The sequence below is a fragment of the Urocitellus parryii genome, chromosome 9 (assembly GCF_045843805.1).
Source record: "Urocitellus parryii isolate mUroPar1 chromosome 9, mUroPar1.hap1, whole genome shotgun sequence".
Lineage (NCBI taxonomy): Eukaryota > Metazoa > Chordata > Mammalia > Rodentia > Sciuridae > Urocitellus > Urocitellus parryii.
In genome coordinates, this window is record NC_135539.1 from 92,173,840 (window position 1) to 92,192,370 (window position 18,531).

Sequence of the window (18,531 nt, forward strand, 5' to 3'; positions counted from 1 at the left end):
ACAATGGATCTTAGAAGACTGGGTAACAGGTGTTTTAATTGTTATTGAAATGATTTTGCGTTGAGAGCTTCATTTTCAAATTCTCTATCAATCAAGAACGAAGTATTAAATCTCTATTAGTATAGCAGGAAACCAAAAGACATTGTCTAAAGTTGAGGGAACAAGAAAGAAATTTCAATATATTGTTTGAGGTTTCATAGGTAGCCAATAAAAGAATTAAAAAATTATCTTTTTTTAGTGGAAAGGGAGATGAGAGATAGGATAAAAGAGGATAGTATACACTAGATTTTTATTTTCAGAGGTAGAAATAATTTTTGTAGATACAAGCCTAATTATTTAGAGGTTTAAATGTAACTATCAGAAGTACCGAAAACAGAAATGGTTAAAAAAAAAAAAAATGACTGCTAGGAAGCAAACCAGAAGGTGGAGAGGCAAGGCAGGACTCCGTTAATTTTTATTTCAAAACTGAGATGCAATGTATGATATCTGTATATTTTAAAATCTACTTGAGATGTGCTTTTTAAATACAGATCCTAGAAACACCAAAGACAGCCCAGTCCTCAAGGCTTGAGTAGCTACTCCCAAGTGTACACTGGCAGTCAATATTCATTCACATGGTCTGCATCTGTGAATTCAACCATCTCATAGTGATATTCAGTAAAAACAATGCACTGAACATGTACTCCCCCTGAACAATGCAGTATAACAACTGTTTGCATATCATTTACATTGTATTAGGTATTATAAGTAATATTGAGGGCTGGGGATGTGGCTCAAGCAGTAACGCGCTCACCTGGCATGCGCGGGGCGCTGGGTTAGATCCTCAGCATCACATACAAATAAAAATAAAGATGTTGTGTCCACTGAAAACTGAAAAATAGATATTAAAAAAATTTAAAAATAAGTAATATTGAGATGATTTAAAGTCCATGGGAGAATATGTGTAAGTTGTATGCAAATACTGTGTCTTTATATACAAGGGAATTTGGCATCTGTGAATTTCTTGAATTTTGGGGGTCCTTGAACCAATCCTTCATGAATATTGAGAAATGATCTTATTGCAAAAAACTAATTCCTTCATAGATCATGGTTTTCACATTTATTTACGTTTGGGAATTGCTGACTTATTCTAAATACTCCTTCTAGAGATTCAAAATATACATTAAGTTATTAAAAATTCCAAAAAGTTCCAAAGAAAGGAAATAGTTTAACTTCATTCGACTAAAAGTCAACTCACTCCAAGATCAACCTGATGAATCATTAATTTACTGACTTTAGCAAATTTTCTGACTGTCATTTTTTTTCTTCAAGATTTAATACTTGTAACAAGAATGCTTTTCTTTTTCTTTGGTACTGGGATTGAGCCCAGGAGTGCTTAATCACTGAACCACATCCCTAGCCTTTTTTTTTTTTTTTTTTTTTTTGGATACAGGGTCTTGCTGAGTTGCTGAAGTTGGATTGGAGTTGAGATCCTCCAGCCTTAGCCTCCAGAGTCACAGGGATTATAGGCATGTACCTATATGTGACTGGCTTGGGAATACTGGAACATCCAACAAGTTAGTAGAATACAAACTAATACAAATGAATCATTGTCCACAAATGAGATTACTTATGTTGCCTCTGGTTTCTTTTTAGTGTTTCTGAATGTCATTTTTAACTTCGTTTAAACCTTCAAGCATTTTAAGTCTACTCTCCATAATCCTCCAATGGAATATCAGCCTTAATTTTGTATTTCTAGCAATGAAACAATTAAGTTCCTCTTGAAATACACGTTGGAAAACACAACTGAAGAGGAATGGAGGCAGGTGCTGGTGCTGTAGGCCCTAGAAAACACAGGATGAGGATATGAGTCAGAAACCGATAATGAGGGAACTAATGAGAAAAGACCACTTCATCCAGATGTTGTATTTCTATAAATCTGGGTAAGACTCTACAGTCTATTCATCCACTCCCAATAGTGATTAGCTCCACATTTTTTTAATTAGGTTTTACCACAAACATGTTTTCATGGCAAACTCCTAGGTGAGAAGGAAGCCTGTGCTGCCTCCCTCTGCTCCTGGGTCTGAGAGGCCGTTTGCAGACTGCCTCCACATCTCACTCCTCTCCCACTAGCAAGGGCCACCATGAGGATGGTCACCATGGAGCATTGAGGGGGAAGAAAATGACATTAGCACAGGGACCGCATCCTTACAAATCCACTGGGATTGAGGGACTCTCGATGAATAAAGCTGGTCTGGTAGGGGAGTGCTGGGGACTGGCAAATCAGCAGAGCATAGGCCAGGTTTTAAAAACAAAGAAAGAAAAAATTGCAGCAAGAAAAAGAAAGTGACATAAGATGATGAGATAAAAGAAATTGTAAGAAACTAGGGATAAGGCCAGCTGCACGTCTATCTATTTGTGGTGATGGTTCTTTTGAATTTATGAATGAATGAAAGAATGAATGAATGAATGAACAAACAAACAGACAAATAATAGAAGGCAGCTGCTACCCAGAATGGTTATTGTTGTTTTGGGGATAAGCAGCCACAGACCACACCTTCCAATATCTCAAGAAAAGTTAGAGATCTAGATGTTTTTATAATTTAAAAGGTCCTAATTTCTAGAAGTTAGAGATTATTTCAATTTAAAAACACATCATGAAGCTGACTAGAAATACATACCTTTTAAACATGTTTATAAATACGCCACATACACATATATAACAAAGTGATATCATCTATTATCTTACTCTGTCACTTATAAGTTCTAAATGAAGACTTCTTCATGTGTCCCTGCTTATCTTGTTGGTATTGACCAAATGTTCCTGATTAAGAAGGTAATTTTAAGCTTGATTGAGTCCCCAGAACTATTATTCCCTCTCAGCTTTGAAGCCCTTGAAAATATGACATGCACAACTTCTATGTATTTCTCTCATTTAGATTTTAATAAAAATATTGAAATATGACCAAAAAAAGAGGAGCTTTGAGACCTACCATCATATGTCTACATATGGGGTATATCAATTCGTTTATGACTATAGTTCAGAAACTGCTACTTAAAAGGAATGAATAAACCTCACTAGCTCATATTTTCCTTGAAATGCAATGCTGAAACTACACTTTTTTGCAGTTTTCATAATGGATGCAGTCTTCTATATCCAGGAACACATACATGGAGCTGGGAGTGTTCACAGGATCAGTCAGATTGCCATCAGCCATGCGGGTCCCTGTACAACTTCTCTTCTTCACATGGCCTTGCCTGCCTCCTGGATCCATCTTTTCCTCCTGAGCAGTTTTGGTGTTCTGTTCCAAGTGGGTCCTGCTGCTGCACAGGAACCTGCTCTTGCAGAACTTCATCCAAATGCATAACTCTGATAGTGCTGAACTTTCTCCTACATATCCAGACTTCAGTTTGTTAGCCTTTGGATTCTCTTTCCCCCTTTGGATCTTTTTTGAGTGGAAAATTTCACTAGACTATTTCTGAGGGCAACAGTACAGTAGATATCTGTTCCTTGGGTTTGTCCAGCATCCACTTAATCTCAAGCTTCTGAAGAACTGCCCCCATTCCAAACGTATGCTACTGGAGGGAACAGAACATTTTATTTTGCTATAAATTTAAAAAGATGTAAACTAAGGGCTGCTAGAAGCCATCTTCCCTACCACATTTTGGAGAAGATTGTGGGAGAGAGGAGGAAAACAATGAGGAACAAACCGAGTAGAAAGAGGGATCCAGGGAGAGGGAGACAAGAAGGGGGCAGGGGAGAAACAGACTGCTTCCCTGGATTCTGTCCCTCCAGATCTATGCCTGGCTGTGCAGCTGTGTGGGCAGCAAACTCCCTTCTGTGTGTAGACACTCTGAGCTGGAATTCTGTCACTTGTAATGAAAAGAATCTTGATATGTAGTAAGAGAGAGACCACTACAGCTTTCTGCAGTGCAGTTAACAGTCTTGACTCATTTTTTTTTAAAGAATTATAACCAAAATAAAATAAATGGACCTGAAGCCTGGATTTAAACCGTGACTCTAGTGTGAAGGGAGCAAGTCCTCAGCTTCCTCATCTAGAAGACAGGACAGGCTAACTTCAGCCTCTCTACAGCTGTGAGAATTAGAAGATGAACAAGTTACCTGGATTGCAGCAGGCTCTTAATAAATAACAGCAATTACTTTTCAGTTTAAGAAAGTTGAAAGGCAAAGGAGAGTTCTTAAAGTCCTTTCACCTATTTCTCTAGAAAGGTGATGCTAACAAATAGCTGGCAGATGCTTTTATGATTGTTGAACCCGATTTATCTTATTTGGGGAGGACATTACGGTGATATTTCCCATTATAAGTGAGAGCAGATTTGTTCCTCTTTAATTCTGAAGGGCAGTGTTAGTATGATTGGTGTCCTTTGTGTGGCAAGAGCAATTCCATCATCCATTTCACTCTTTGCAGAGCGGATGCTGTCTCCACTTTCCTCACTGCTCCCTGAGCCCCCACCCTCTCTGTATTTGAGGGCTGCAGCCTCCTGCTCTATTTCTTAATACCTGTTGGGTCACCTCCCTGGAATATATTGAACAAAGAGAATATTACCTGTTTTTCCAATCAGTATGCTTTCACAAGCTCAATAGCTTTCTACTAAGTAGGTCAGAGGATATTTTTCTTGCTCAAAATAACATGGCTGTCTTGAAAACTAGGAAACCTAATTTGGGGAGACATTTATTCACCATTTTTCATTTCTTTCAAGAACCTCTTGCTGTTCTTTGCAAATACTATCGCCATTCTCTACAAAGGATCAGATTTATGAGGCTGGATAAATCAGTTTTACTTATGCAATTTAATTGATGGTTCATTCAACTATCTTTAGAGAATTTCTGAAAACCCACCAAGGACTTCACTTGAAATATACAAATAGCATCTAAATGTGATTAAATTCACAAAGTATGTATTTTATATGAAATTAAAGCATTTTGTTTGCCTGGAGATTGGACCCTAGGCCTTACACATACAAAGCATGTCCTCCACCACTGAGCTACATCCCTAGCTCTCCAATATCTTTTTTTTTTTCTTTCTTGGTACTAGGAAGTTAATCCACGGGTGCTTAACCATTGAGCCTCATCCCATGCCATTTTTTGTATTTTATTTAGAGACAGGGTCTCACTGAGTTACTTAGGGATTCACTAAATTGCTGAGGCTGGCTTTGAACTCACAATCCTCCTGTTTCAGTCCCCCAAGCCACTGGGATTACAGGCGTGCACCACCACGCCTGGCTTCCAACGTCTTTTAATCAATTATTTTTTAAGTCTTTCAAAATCACATCCATTATTTTCCATATCTCAGTCCTGTATGATTTTCTGTTGGTTCTCTACAGGGGAAAATGGAATTTTTCCTTCTTATTTTCTCTTCCAAAAGGTGAAAAAAGGAAAAGAGAGTCATTTTGTAGTTGAAGGCGCAGGAGATATTAAATATATTCCAAAAGATTCCCTATGATCTGATATCCTGCTGCTTAGGGTATAGTTTGTTGTAATAAGAAACTGAAGACTTTCTGTCAGAAAAGCCAAAGTGTTCAGTGATAGCTTGTGAAAGTATAAAAGAAAAAGTGAGCTGGAGTGGAAAAAATTTTTAAATTTTTAAAATTTTGCTTTTATTTTTATAAATAGGAAGACTAGACGTCATTTTTCAGAGAAAATGTGCTGCTCATTTACATAAAAAAGTCAATATTTTCCTATGCAGATAACCTAGCACCAAGGAGGAAGAGTGGCTTCTTCCTTGCTCAACAGTGAAGTTGTTTACTGGGAGTTGGTATTTCCTGTGTCCTGACCTGGCTTGGTAGCTCAGGAGCCATTGTAGGTTGGAAATGGATAGGTTGCTCCATGGCTATGGGATTTGGAGTTAAAAGGATTGGACATCCGTGTCCCAGGGAGGGAGGATCTACAGTGTACGTAGTGAGCATAGGAAAAGAACGAGAACCTGAATAAAAGATATCCAAAGAGGATAGGCCAGACAGAAAAACAACTGGATTCTGTAGAGAGTTCCTGGAGCCAGCATCTGAAGCACTAGAGTTTAAGAAAAGGTAACCTAATAGCATGAACATCCACTGACTGTGTGAAAGCTATAGGTAGAATCTTCTGCCTTCCTTGGATATGTTACTAAGGGAGACACAGGACTGAGTCCCTCCAGGTTGGAAAAAAAACTTGCACTAGGGAGTTATCCAAAAGGAGACAGATTCTAGCAGCTCTGCTCCTGGTCCAGCAGACTAATTGCTAGAATGAGTCATGCTGTCATGGGGAGTCCAACATTTCCCCATGATAATGTTCATTAAGGGAGAGCTTTAGGATTGAAGGAGGGGCTTAGAAGGTCAGAAGGAGCAGGATTTGGTGAAGGAGACTTGCATATTATTAAAAAGAGAGAGAGAGAGAGAGAGAGAGATGTTGAAGATTTCCAACTATTTTGAAGGGGCTCCAGGGTATCCTCTGACTTTCAGTAGAGGTTAGTGAAGCATATGGACCAGAATATGAGCCCAATGGCACTGATGTCCCTAGACCTTGATGCTGGTTGGTACACTTCTTACCAGATCTTACAAGCAGCTTGCCCAGGTACTTTCTAGTAGATAAGGGAATATGATTTTGGAAGGGCCTTTAAACTGCATTTCAAAACAAAACAGAGCAAAACAAAAACAAAAGCAACTATTTGGTGGCCAGGTAGTCCATGAAGACACAATGTATTTCTTTGTTTAATGAGTGGGCAGAAGCGGTGTGGACAGGGCTCTGTTCAGAGATGTGGTGGGATCACCATAAAGATAGTGTCATTTGTGTACAGGGTAACTATATCCCATGGATATGCCCCTGGAAGAAGGGGTGTCACCCAGCATGGGGATCCTGATGTAGTTTGTGGTCTTATTTAAGCTTAACAGAAAGAGGCAATGATGTGAGCCTATTAATCCTGATTTGGTATAAGAAGCTCTGTTTTTCATTATTTGATGATGACCCAAAGGTAGGTAGGTGCTTCCTGGGACCTGGAAATGCCTTTTTTCCCCCCTAAATAAATAGGAAGACTAGAGGTCGGTTAACAGAGTACATACATTGCTCATATATGCTGGTGAACACACAAAAAAGAGTCGAATCAGTCATGATGTTGTACATCCAGAAGGCCATGCAGTAACATGGAAGATCAGTAGGCATTGGCACACCAATGTCTCCTACTAGCCAAGGCCTATATAAAAAGCCTCTTCTACTTTTTGAACACAGATAATATTAGGATTCCTACAGATATATGATTTCCTAAAGACACACACACACACAGACTTGGGGCAAGAAGACAAGTTCAAAGTGTAACCAATAATATGACCAGGGAAGGAAGGAACAAACAGCTTCTTAACTTTCCTGTCTGAAAAGAAAGTGGTTATGGTCTATATATTTATCCAGTACACCTGGCACAGGGGAGTTAGTGGAATAAAGAATAAAGTTCGTAGAGGATTTTGTAACATGATCCAGAGTGAGGCAGAAGGTGGGTTCCTCTGAAAGATGCTTGGGGAGTCATCTTCCAGGAGCCAGAAACAACAAACACCATGGAGTTGTGAGCTCCAGGAGGTGAAGGGGCAGGTTCTATCCACATTCCTCAGCACAGTGGTGGTGATATGTGTCACCTTCCCTTTCCATACATACATCAGCAGTGCCCAGTCATTTTGTTTCATCATTCATAATTCAGATAGGAAATAGCTACTGTACTAAGCCTATGTCTATGAAGCTTCCAGATGACCTACACCAGTCTGCTGTCACCCAGAGCTCTGCAAGAATGTGAAGCATTTGATGAAAAGCATTTCTAGCAGCAAAGTAGAGAAACCTATTTGAGATGAAATCTTACTCATTCAGCAGCCCATAGGAGAAGGCTACCACATTCAGAATAAGTAGGGTGGTGGAAATCTACCCCTTTTTTCTCAGAGGAATTGGAGGGCAAAGCCTTAGGCTTTCCATGCACAGACTATCCTTGATTTCTCTTCCAACAAAGACCACAAAGCTGGGTCATTTTCATGCTGCTAGTTCAAGGCTTGAAACACCCAGCACAGGTAGACACCAGTTATTGCCCAAATGACTACATAGCATCTCAAGCAAGGTGATTAGGGCTAAAGGAAGCAGGATACTTTTCAAGGAGTGGATTGCTGGAGAATGAGGGTCTTTTTTCTTCTATTTTCCTAAGACAAGTGCAGCCAGAGGAATTGCTTATAATACTCTCCCTCACCCTTTCTCAAAAGCCTTCTATGAGCTCTAGATCATCCCTACTAGTAAAACACAAGTAATCAGGTCTGAGTTCAGGGTAGTGGTTTAATATTACTTATGCAACTGAATTGTAGTCATTGTCACTGTCATCCCTTTCTCCCTCTTTCTCCTCCTCCTGGCTCCTCTCTTCTCCTTTGATGCTTGCATTTGTTGTATTTCTAGATTCTGAATCAAGAATCTCTCTTACCCTTCGGAATTAAATTAAATGGCCATGTATTAAAGACTGAAAATTCTTGAGCCTTGCTGAACTCCTTGTCCCACTGCTGTGCAAGACACAGTCATTGCCCCAGTGTCAAGACAAGGGGCTGTGGCTAAGAAACCAAGCTTACAAAATTGACAGCAAATAGAAAGAGGTCCTGATTAGATATACCAAGTAACCAGTATTACACACACACACACACACACACACACACACACACAGCTCAAACTCTGGTATGGAGGTTCTGCCACCAAAGATACTTCAATTGAAAACTATAATGTGGAAAAAATGATAAAGTAGCTAAAGGATTATTGTCCACATCAATAAACATTGGGTAAAATAATTCTGTAAACCTCACCAAGAAAGATAAATGACAACATGAGTGAAGAATGCTGGATGAAGTTCAGGTGCTATTTCCTCTCTTGGGTAGAGAATGACTGCGGTTCATTCTCTAGGTCCTGCTCCATGAGTCTGGACTAGGAAAGTTTTAAACTAGGAACAACAGTTAAGGACCCCTCCTGTCCCCTAGAAATGAGCTTCAGAGACAGATATCCAGACATGAGAATCCTCAGAAAGCAATCTAACCACAGTGGTGCAGCAGGGAGAGCTGAGCAGCCGAGAGTACTGCGTGCGTGACTGCATGCATCCCTCGTCCAGGTCTCCCCACTCCAAGGTGCACCTGGCAAGTTCTGCTGGCTCGTGTACTAGGAAGTCAAATTGATTGATGACAGAAACCCACAAAAGAGCAATTGTAGGCCTTTGGAAGAAAAGCTAGCTTGAAAACAGTAGTAGAATGTTCTGCTGTGATGAAACCTTACATTTTATCAACTTATCTGCCAAAGCTTCCAGGGAAAAAGTTAAAAAATTACTGGCAAAATGAAAACTGATGCAGCTGCCATATAATTACTGGCAATCTCTGAGTTATAAACACCTGAGTTGTAAACATATCATGTCCACAAACTACCAGCTACATTTTTTTTTCAAACAGCAAAGTACAGAAACCTATTTGAGATGAAATCTTACTTGTTCAGTTTCCTCTGTGCCCCTCCCTCTCTGATCACAGCGCCACTAACAGATGCAGCCACAAGTTGAGTAAGTCCCTTCATTATTCTTGGCTGCTTATTTCTAGGTAATTCACAAAAATGTCTTTCCTTTTGCCACAAAAATACTATTGAGTGGGTGGGTGGAGTACTAGAGAGGACTAAACCAAGGGGTGCTCAACAACTTAGCCACATGCCTACCCCTTTTATTTTGAGACAGAGTCTTGCTAAGTTGCCCAGGCTGGCCTACTGTCTCAGCCTCCTAAGAAGCTGGGATTACAGGTGTGCACCACCATACTTGGCTACAAAAATACTATTTAAGGACAATATTGATATCACCCTTCTCTGCAGGCTTTGATCAAGAAGCAGGAGAAGGCTCTTATATATTTTGAAATAAATTAAGATCAGCTAAAATAAAGACATCAATGGATGTCATCCTTTCTCACATTCTCTTGAGGAGTGACATTTTGGTGATGGTGGGGGGGAACAATCTGGTGACAATTATCCAAATTTAAAGATGAGTATAATTTATGATATAGCAAGTTAACATTTAGGAATCTACCATATGGACTTACCCTAAGGATGCAGTCACATTGGTACACAAGATACAAGTACATGGATTTGTTTGTCTGTTTGGTGCATGTGGTGCTAGGGAGTGAAGCCAGGGGCCTTGCAGATATTAGGTAAGAGCTCTACCACTGAGCTACACTTCCACACTCCACTATAGGGATGCTTGTGATTTAATTTAATAGCATTGTTTGACACAACAAATAAGAGTGGAAACAAAAGGGATTGATATAAAATTATAATATACTCATGAGAGAGAATATTACATATCTGTTAGAAAGAATGAGGTACATAAATAGTTACATCCTACTGAAAAGTGAAAAAAGCAAGTTATAAACTTGAGCTAGAGAATGATCCCATTTTCCCCCTTCTTTATGCCCACAAGGAGAATTCTCAGCTTTTCCTTCTCTTTATTCCTTCTCATTCCTACTCCCCTACTTGCTACCATACTAGGCATATTTAACAGATTGATTGGGGACTAAGTCTTCCACCACAAAGATGAGGAGAAGCAGAAAGTATGGAAAGGTGGAGGAAGTGGACAGTTTTGAAGGGAAGAGTTGTGAGGGTATGAGAATAGCTGGGTGAACAGTAAAAAGAAGGAGGGAAATAGGGGCTTTAAAGAAATAACAGTATATTATAAACACAACCATTGTTTATGCTCTTTGAGAGACCCTGAAAAATGTTAGGATTACTTTCTCTCTCTCTCTCTCTCTCTCCCAGGAAAAGATGGAAGATATATATAGTCATGTGGAGTTTTAGAATATATTCACACTGGCCATTCACAGAAAATTTCAGGAAAGAAACTTATAGCATTGGTTATTTTTAGGGAGTGGGAAAAAAGTCTGGATGAGAGTGATTTTTACCTTTATCTGGTATAGTTGCGTCTAAAAAGTCCCTCAAAGGCACAGGGGTTAAAGGCTTGGTCCTCAAGGTAACACTAAGTAAGACAGTGGGACCTTGAACAGATGGTGCTTAGTGGGTAAACTCCTGGTATTGGGAGCATGTCCTTGAAGGGAACTATGGGCACCTGCCCATTTCTCCTCCTCATTCACTCCAATGCCATGAGGTGAACTGCTATTTGCTCAGTCACAATCTCCCACCATGATGGTCTGCTTTGCCACATGCCTGAAACCAACAGGGCCAACTGATTATAGAATGAAACCTCAAAAACCCTGAGCCAAAATAAACCTTTTCACTTTATAAACCAGTCATTTTAGGCATTTGCTACTGTGTTATAAACTATCCTTTAGAAAATACCCTTCCCTAGAAGTTTCAACTATTCTCACAACAAAAATAAGCAGAACGTACTGAAAGTCCCTTACCCGAGAAAGCCTCTGTATCTACTTACCACTCTCCAGTTCCTAGAAAAGTCAAGTTTAATTAGTACTAAACCTAATATGCAACTTCATTTAAAACAACTTGTGCTCAGTTTTGCTTTTGTATTTCTCTCTCTCTCTTTTTGAAATTTACAGCATACCTTGGTGATATTATAGGGTGAGTAGATGTTCCTGAGCTGGTCTACGAACTCCCCATGATAGATAATACTATCTTTAGGAGGAAAATGCATTCCACATAGTAAACCATTTTTTGGCAAGCTTTTAGAACCTGAGCTATCTTATGATTAAGATTTGACTGACTTAAACTTTTTTATAATAAAAGTTATTAAAACTTAAAATTATTTTCATTATGTTTAGTGTGTTTAACGTGAAAGGACATAGCAATACTTGTATACAACATTGGACACACACATACAGTTACTTTCAGAAGACATATTATCAGCTAATACTAAAGACTACACATTTCGTTGTACATGAATTTTCCAACGTGCTTTTTGAAACATAAAGAATTAAATTGTATCATAAAATCCTGAGTAAAATCCATTGAGTAAAAGTAAATGACAGAGTAGCAGGAAGGGTGCTGAGAGCAGTGATTTGGATAGAAATGGAATATGGACCCCATGTCCTTTAAAATCAGCAGCTAAACTTTAGCCAAGGTCAGAGTGACAAAGTGCTTGCTGGAGAATTGACCTCAATCTAGGTATTGGAAGCAGTATATTAACATTGTAAAACTGTTAGAGCAGATGGCAATGTAGTCACCTCTTGGTAACCCGTGCCTAGCTAACAGTCCACGTCCTTGGTGAAAGTTGAGCAAAACACCCACTTGAACCAGCTGCAGGGCACCCATGGAGATGGTTGACAGCACATAATGTAAAGTCCCTTATGCACACAAGAGGGACAAACACCAGCTGCCAGCTTCCACATTCCTAGCTCACATTCTAAGACTGTTAAAGCGTGTATAGGGCATCAAATGGTTGTGCACAATCCTCACTTTCATTTTTGCCTGAGCTAGAGGTAAAAGGACAAAATATGAGGGCACCTAATGCTCCTGTTTCTCTTTGTTGGTTCTGGATTGCTTATAGTCTTTTCCTTGTCTACAACTTTGTCAGCAAATGGTTCAACTCTCATTCATTTGAAGTGGATCAATGCAGCTCACTGCTTAGCAACTCCTTAACAAGCCCCAGGGAAGAGAAACTGGGGGAGGCTGGGGAATTTGTCACCAGCATAAGAACAAAGTTCACATTTACAGAGATAATGTGACCTGCCAAACACCAGAAAAAATATACCCAAACATTTTCCGAACATATGGGGTACGTATATTCTGGAGGACTGTGCCTTTTCTATAAGAAAGACCTCTTTGACTCAAAAGTTGGTCAGTCAGACTGCCAGTTAATTAAGGGGTAAGTCGGTGCTTTGCAGGAGGCTTGCTAGGATACAAAAATAGGTGCAGAATGGGCATCCTTGAAGGTGTGTGGCCTTCTTTATGTAAGTGTGTACTGATTTAAAATTGCTGTGCTTCAGTGTGGTCTGAGCAAAACAGCCTGGACTCAAAAGGAAGGGAAGATGGGGCAGGAAGGGTCGGCAGCACTTGCCAGGAATGTGGGGCCAGCAGCTGCTGAGGCGGCCTGGAAGGAGGCCTTTCTGTCTGCAGCTCCTGGCTGGAGTCCATCCACTCTCCCAGCAGCAGTTTGGCTTCCTAGGCCAAGAGTTCAGAGAGTTAACGCCAACCATCCCCGATCTGCCTCACATTGCAACACCAAGGCTCTGAGAATGAAGCTTTATCTCTCTATTCAATTCATATTTTCTGAGAACCCACAAGATTCATCATACTGAATAGATATTTCACTGCTCATGGGAAAGTCTACAGTCTCAGCCCTCAAGGCAATCTCTTATAAGTTTGATTAAAGCTGACTCACAGTCTGGATTCCAAAGCTGTTCACCCACAAGGCAGTGAAGGAAACCACCTACAAAAATCTGAAAACTCCCTCAGGGTCATGCTGGTACCACAGCAAATGGTTCAGCTGGCTTATGACCTCTGCCGTTCACCTGGCTGATGGGGCCTTTGCCATCTTCAGGTTCCTCTCTTCCTGCCCCAACTCCTGGCCCAGGTCTGGCTTTCTGACCAAGTGCTTCATTTCTGGCTTTCTACCTTTGTCTGCATGAATATCCTAGACCCTGGACTTGCTTCTTTTCCTCCAGTACAGATCCTGGCAATGGTGCCCCACCCCAAGTTGTTGTCTCCTGAGGCGATTCTTCCAGTGGGGACAGGGATGGCATGGGGTGCTGCCTCCCTCCCTCCTTCTGCTTCACTTAGAGCCACCCCTCTGCCTGTTTTCCATGTTGCAGAGGTCTAGACTTGGGTGTTCCTTCTACTTGATCCCTTGGGCTAATACTGTGTTTCCATGGTCTGCAGAGCTAGGAAATTCAACATCCTCCTAGAATGGTACCCCTGCTTTCCAGGGACTGCCGCTGCCCTAGTGTCAAGCGCTTTCAAGGCACCTTGTTAAAAGTGACCTTGTTCTGTGCTGGAGACTGGGTTACTCTAACCTCAGATTATAGTTCATATGTTTCTGTGCCCTATTTCCTTGGACTGATCTTGGTCCCCACGTTCAGACTTGTATTCTTAACCCTGGTAAACTGGAACCTCTCTCACCAGAGCCAACCCATCAGCCCTTGACTCCAACTCTGCCTTCCCTCCCAAAGCTCCTCTGAGTTACAAGAACTTATGGGAGCAAAACACTCACCCCTCAGTCTGGAGGAGCTAAACCGACAGTTGCTTTGTTAGACTCAATGACAGCCTGAGCAGGGTGGTGTCCCTGCTCTTAGGCCTGGATTATAAGGTGGCTATGAGGGAAAGATTCAGGTGAAAGCATTCTGGGAAACATAAGGACTGAAAAATGGAAAGGACTATCATTATTGCCAGACCCAGGGTTCCACAACAGCCATCCTCACTGGGACCAGTGTTTGGTAAGGCTAGTAGCACAATGTCCCAAGCCATATGCTCCTCTCTGGTACCCTGTGCTTGCCTCTGTCACTGCAAGCACACACTGTACCATAATCATCTGCTCCACACTGAAGATGTCTAACTTAGTCTCTGTCCAACCACCATGACTGACACACAGCAGGAGCTTTTACAAACGCACAAATGCACAAAGGAATGAATAAAGTGGGGTTTGGTGTTATACATTGAGAAGTAGCTAGGAACACCTGATATGAAATGGGGCAATCAGATAGAATCCACACTCTTTTTTTTTTTTTTCTTTTTTTGGTACTAGGTATTGAACTCAGGGGCACTTGACCACTGAGCCACACCCCTAGCCTATTCTGTATTTTATTTAGAGAAAGGGTCTCACTGAGTTGCTAAGCCCCTCACCTTTGCTGAGGTTGGCTTTGAACTCGTGATCATCCTGACTCAGCTTCCTGAGCCACTGGGATCACAGGCGTGCATCACCACACCTAGCAGACCCCACATTCTTGATCCTTTGCCCAACGGAAAAAATATTCTAGCTTGTGCTCTGGCTCTCTCCCTGGGACTCACCGGTAGGGCTCCATGGTCCGAATCCCATAGAAGAGTGCCTCTTCCAACAGCCCGAGGTTGATGCAGGCGTCCATGGCGCAGTCGAGCACCTTCAGCTGGTAGATGTTGATATCAGGAAGCCGTTCAGAGTTGCTGCTTATGATCGCCTGGCACATGGCCAGAACCTGTTCCCACTCTGTTATTAACCTTAGTTAAGGATTCATTGTCTTCATAGAGAAAAAATGAAAGCAACATGAGACTCTCAAAAAGGATGAAGAGCGCCCAGGCGCAGGAGGGAAGGGAGTGCCCATTATTTCACACAGATGAGCTGCCTGAAAACATTCTTGAGAAACAAAAACATGTAAGTGGCATCTTAGCAAAGTAAATTCTGTTTACATCAACAAACCATCTTCTAACCAAGCCTATGCTTTGGAAGATTAAAATTGCCAAAGAACAGTTCTTTCTTCACACTCCAACATGGACTCTCTTTAACTAGTCCTGAAGTGAATGAGGCTGTTAATTAAACTGGATTAAGATTTAGTTCCATATATAACTATGTATTACTTCGTTAGCTTCTGTTTAAAAGTTGATTTGAAATTAAAGAAGATTTAAAGAGATTTCTTCTGCAAAAGGAGGAGCATATGTGTGCTTCTGTGCTGTGTGAGTCTTTGGCATTCATGAAACAAAACACACAACTCATAGGCACATGCTATGGGCAATAATGCAAAGAAATTAATTTCCAATGTATCTTATATTTATATTTATTTTTCTTATAAAGCAAAAGTGACCCAAACCTAAACTTAACCAAATAAAGTTATTCTTATTTGATGAAATAAAAGCATTAAGAACATGGTTTATGCATATAAACCAAGTGAGGAGAAATGCATCTTTAATGAGGACAAGAGACCCAGTACCTGCTTCTGAGCAATAGCATCTTTCCGATTAACCATGAGTCAACAACTGAACCTCATGGAGCCTCAGTGTGACCTCACTTTCTCTCTCTCTTTCATTCATTCATTCATTCTTTCAAGAGTAGAGGGTCCTGCTATGTTGCCCAGGCTGATCTTGAACTCCTGGGCTCAAGTGATCCTCATGCCTCAGCCTCCTGAATAGCTGGGACTTCAGGCATGTGCCACTGTGACCAGCTTTTAACTTTATCTTTTCAGTCAGAAAATATCAGAGGCAGCGAGAGGATGGAAGATGTGGTATACTGAGCGAACCTTGAATCTCTCCAAGGTGAATTAGCTCAGGAGCAGAGCGGAAGGCGGGATTGTGGGACCCTGGGACCTCTCACAGTTTCTCTGCTATGTTGCTGCATTAGGCCTGGAAGAGCCGAGGAGGATATTATGTTGGCATTGGCCCTTCTCCCAACCCTATTCTACCTTCAGCCAGCATAACTCTGCATTCATCTGCTTTCATGTTGGGATTCCAGTTGGGGGAAATGTTTGAAGATTTCAGAAATAGCAGAAAGGGCATAGCCTTTGATCAGCGATAAAGCTGTATTCAAATCTAAGCTTGTTCTGTCATATTTGAGGTTCTGAGAAGTCCAAGTGCTTTGAGATAGGCTAGAAATAGAAATGCCTAATATCATTATAATTATTTAATAAAATACTGTATATAAATTGAATAGACTCTTCATGTGTGCTACCATGAGCCGGACAGAGCTCCATGCATTATGGACACAGAGGGAAAACACCTATTGGCATGTACAATGCTACACAGATATTATTGCATTCCTCTGTCTTTTCTCTCAGATTTCTGAGCAAGACTAGAGTTAAGGAAAAGGGACAAAGGACCTAGTTTGATGGAATTTCCCCACTCCTACCTCTCCATTCCCACAGGATCCAGTCTCTTGGCAACCCAGTCATCTGTGCTCCAACCTTGCCCCCAACTCCAGCCCTCTTCTCTGACATCCTGACACTGCAAGACCCACCCTGAACAGAGAGCCCACTGGGCACACACTCCTTTATTCCTCTCTAGCAAAATCTACCTTTCCAGTGTCCATACGCTTCAGACACTGCTTCCCAAGACTTTAGAAACTGCTTTTACCAAACCAATCAAGCCACTTGTATGAGTGGGCACCAATAGCTTTATGAACCCTCACAGGAAACATATTTCCTTTCAGCTGAGGCAGAACACCCTACCCTGAGGCATGACTTCCTCAGTGGGAATTTAAAGCATGATAGAGCTTGGCTGAGGGCCCTTTAAGTCATACCCTTATTATTTTAGGACAAGTTCTGCTCTAAGGAGTTGACTCTGGTCCCATAAGAGGTATATTTATTGAAGAAAAATGAGTTAGTGATTTTCTTTTGTATTCATCTGACATGGATGTTTAAAGTTTGCTGAATGTGTCCCCCAGGGACGGGGGGGGGGAAGCGTATCTTAGGCAATGCACTGATTTTATAACAGATTGCCTGGCTAACCTCTGTGGCTTTTCATTCCAGGATTAGATATTTGACGAACTGTCAGGAGGAATGATTGTCTCTTATACAACACTAGACATTTCTGTGGCGAGACTTGTACCTTATTTTAACATTGTATTGTATGACCTCCATTGTTATTTGCCTATTCATTTCTATGTGTTCCAACTCATTCTAAAGAGGTTTGAGGTGACAAGCCTTAGCAGCTGGAACCAGATGTGATGTCCTGTAGCCATTCACAGGACAATCCACTCACTGCATTTTCCTGTGAGCTATGAAGAACTGTGTGTCAATTCCCCTCCACAACACTGGCAATCATCTCCTGGCAAAGAGAGGCAAAACCTTTCCTAGAAAATACCCCAGTGAGAGCAAAAAAGAGAGAAAAAAAAGAGAATAACTTAAACTTTAAGAGGCTTTTTCTCCAAGTTAATGTGATGTGTATTTGCTCAAGGATTTAGTCTCTGGCATCTATGTGTTTACTATAAGTCACTTTATTCCAGTGAGCCCTGGACCAAAGCAGGGCTAGGTGGCCCATTTAAAGAAAATGGATCACCAATAAGCAGGATAGATACCTTTTACTTTTAAATGATCATAAAAGGATTAGGGGAAAACAGCAAAGGGAGCCAAGTCAATTCACTTGGGAATTAATCAACCTCTTGAAACTCTTAGACTGTCAGACCACAGAGCTCTTACCTAATTATATTACTGTCCTTTGTAAAACCACCCAGGGTCCCCTCACCTTGAAATTCTCTTCTCCTGTGCATGGCATTGGAGGCCTTGCCACGTTCCTCTCCACTCACGCTGAACAACTGGCCATCTCTCCACAGCATGCCTCTTTGTTCTGTGCTTCTGCATAACTCTCCTCTCTATTGGAATCTCCCTTCCATAACTGGCCTGGCGAGTGCCACCTCTTCCTCCTTGATATAGCTCTGTGAAACCTTCTTTAACCTCTATAAAATTGACTTCTGTGCAGCTGTTGCTCCTATAAATATATATGTGTGCATGTGTATGTGTGTGTGTGATATGTATTGTATTAGTCATTTTGGTATCTCTATAATGAAATATCTGACATAGACTATTTATTAAGTGAAGACAGGTTTACTTTAACTCATGGTTCTGAAGGTTCACATCCAAGACTGGGCAGTTCCATTGGTTGGCTGTTGGTGAGGGATGGCAATGGCAGAAACCCACAGGTGAGCATTCATGTCTGAGACAGGAAGC

General features: G+C 41.0%; 1 protein-coding gene across 1 annotated transcript in view; it reads right to left on the reverse strand.

Annotated features, from left to right (window-relative positions):
* The window catches only part of Smyd3 (SET and MYND domain containing 3), a 711,836-nt gene that overhangs the window by 87,392 nt on the left and 605,913 nt on the right, over window positions 1-18,531 (reverse strand). The window contains exon 10 of the mRNA XM_026390740.2: window positions 14,912-15,086. Coding sequence (XP_026246525.1) covers window positions 14,912-15,086 — 175 coding nt within the window. The remainder of the gene's footprint in view (window positions 1-14,911; window positions 15,087-18,531) is intronic.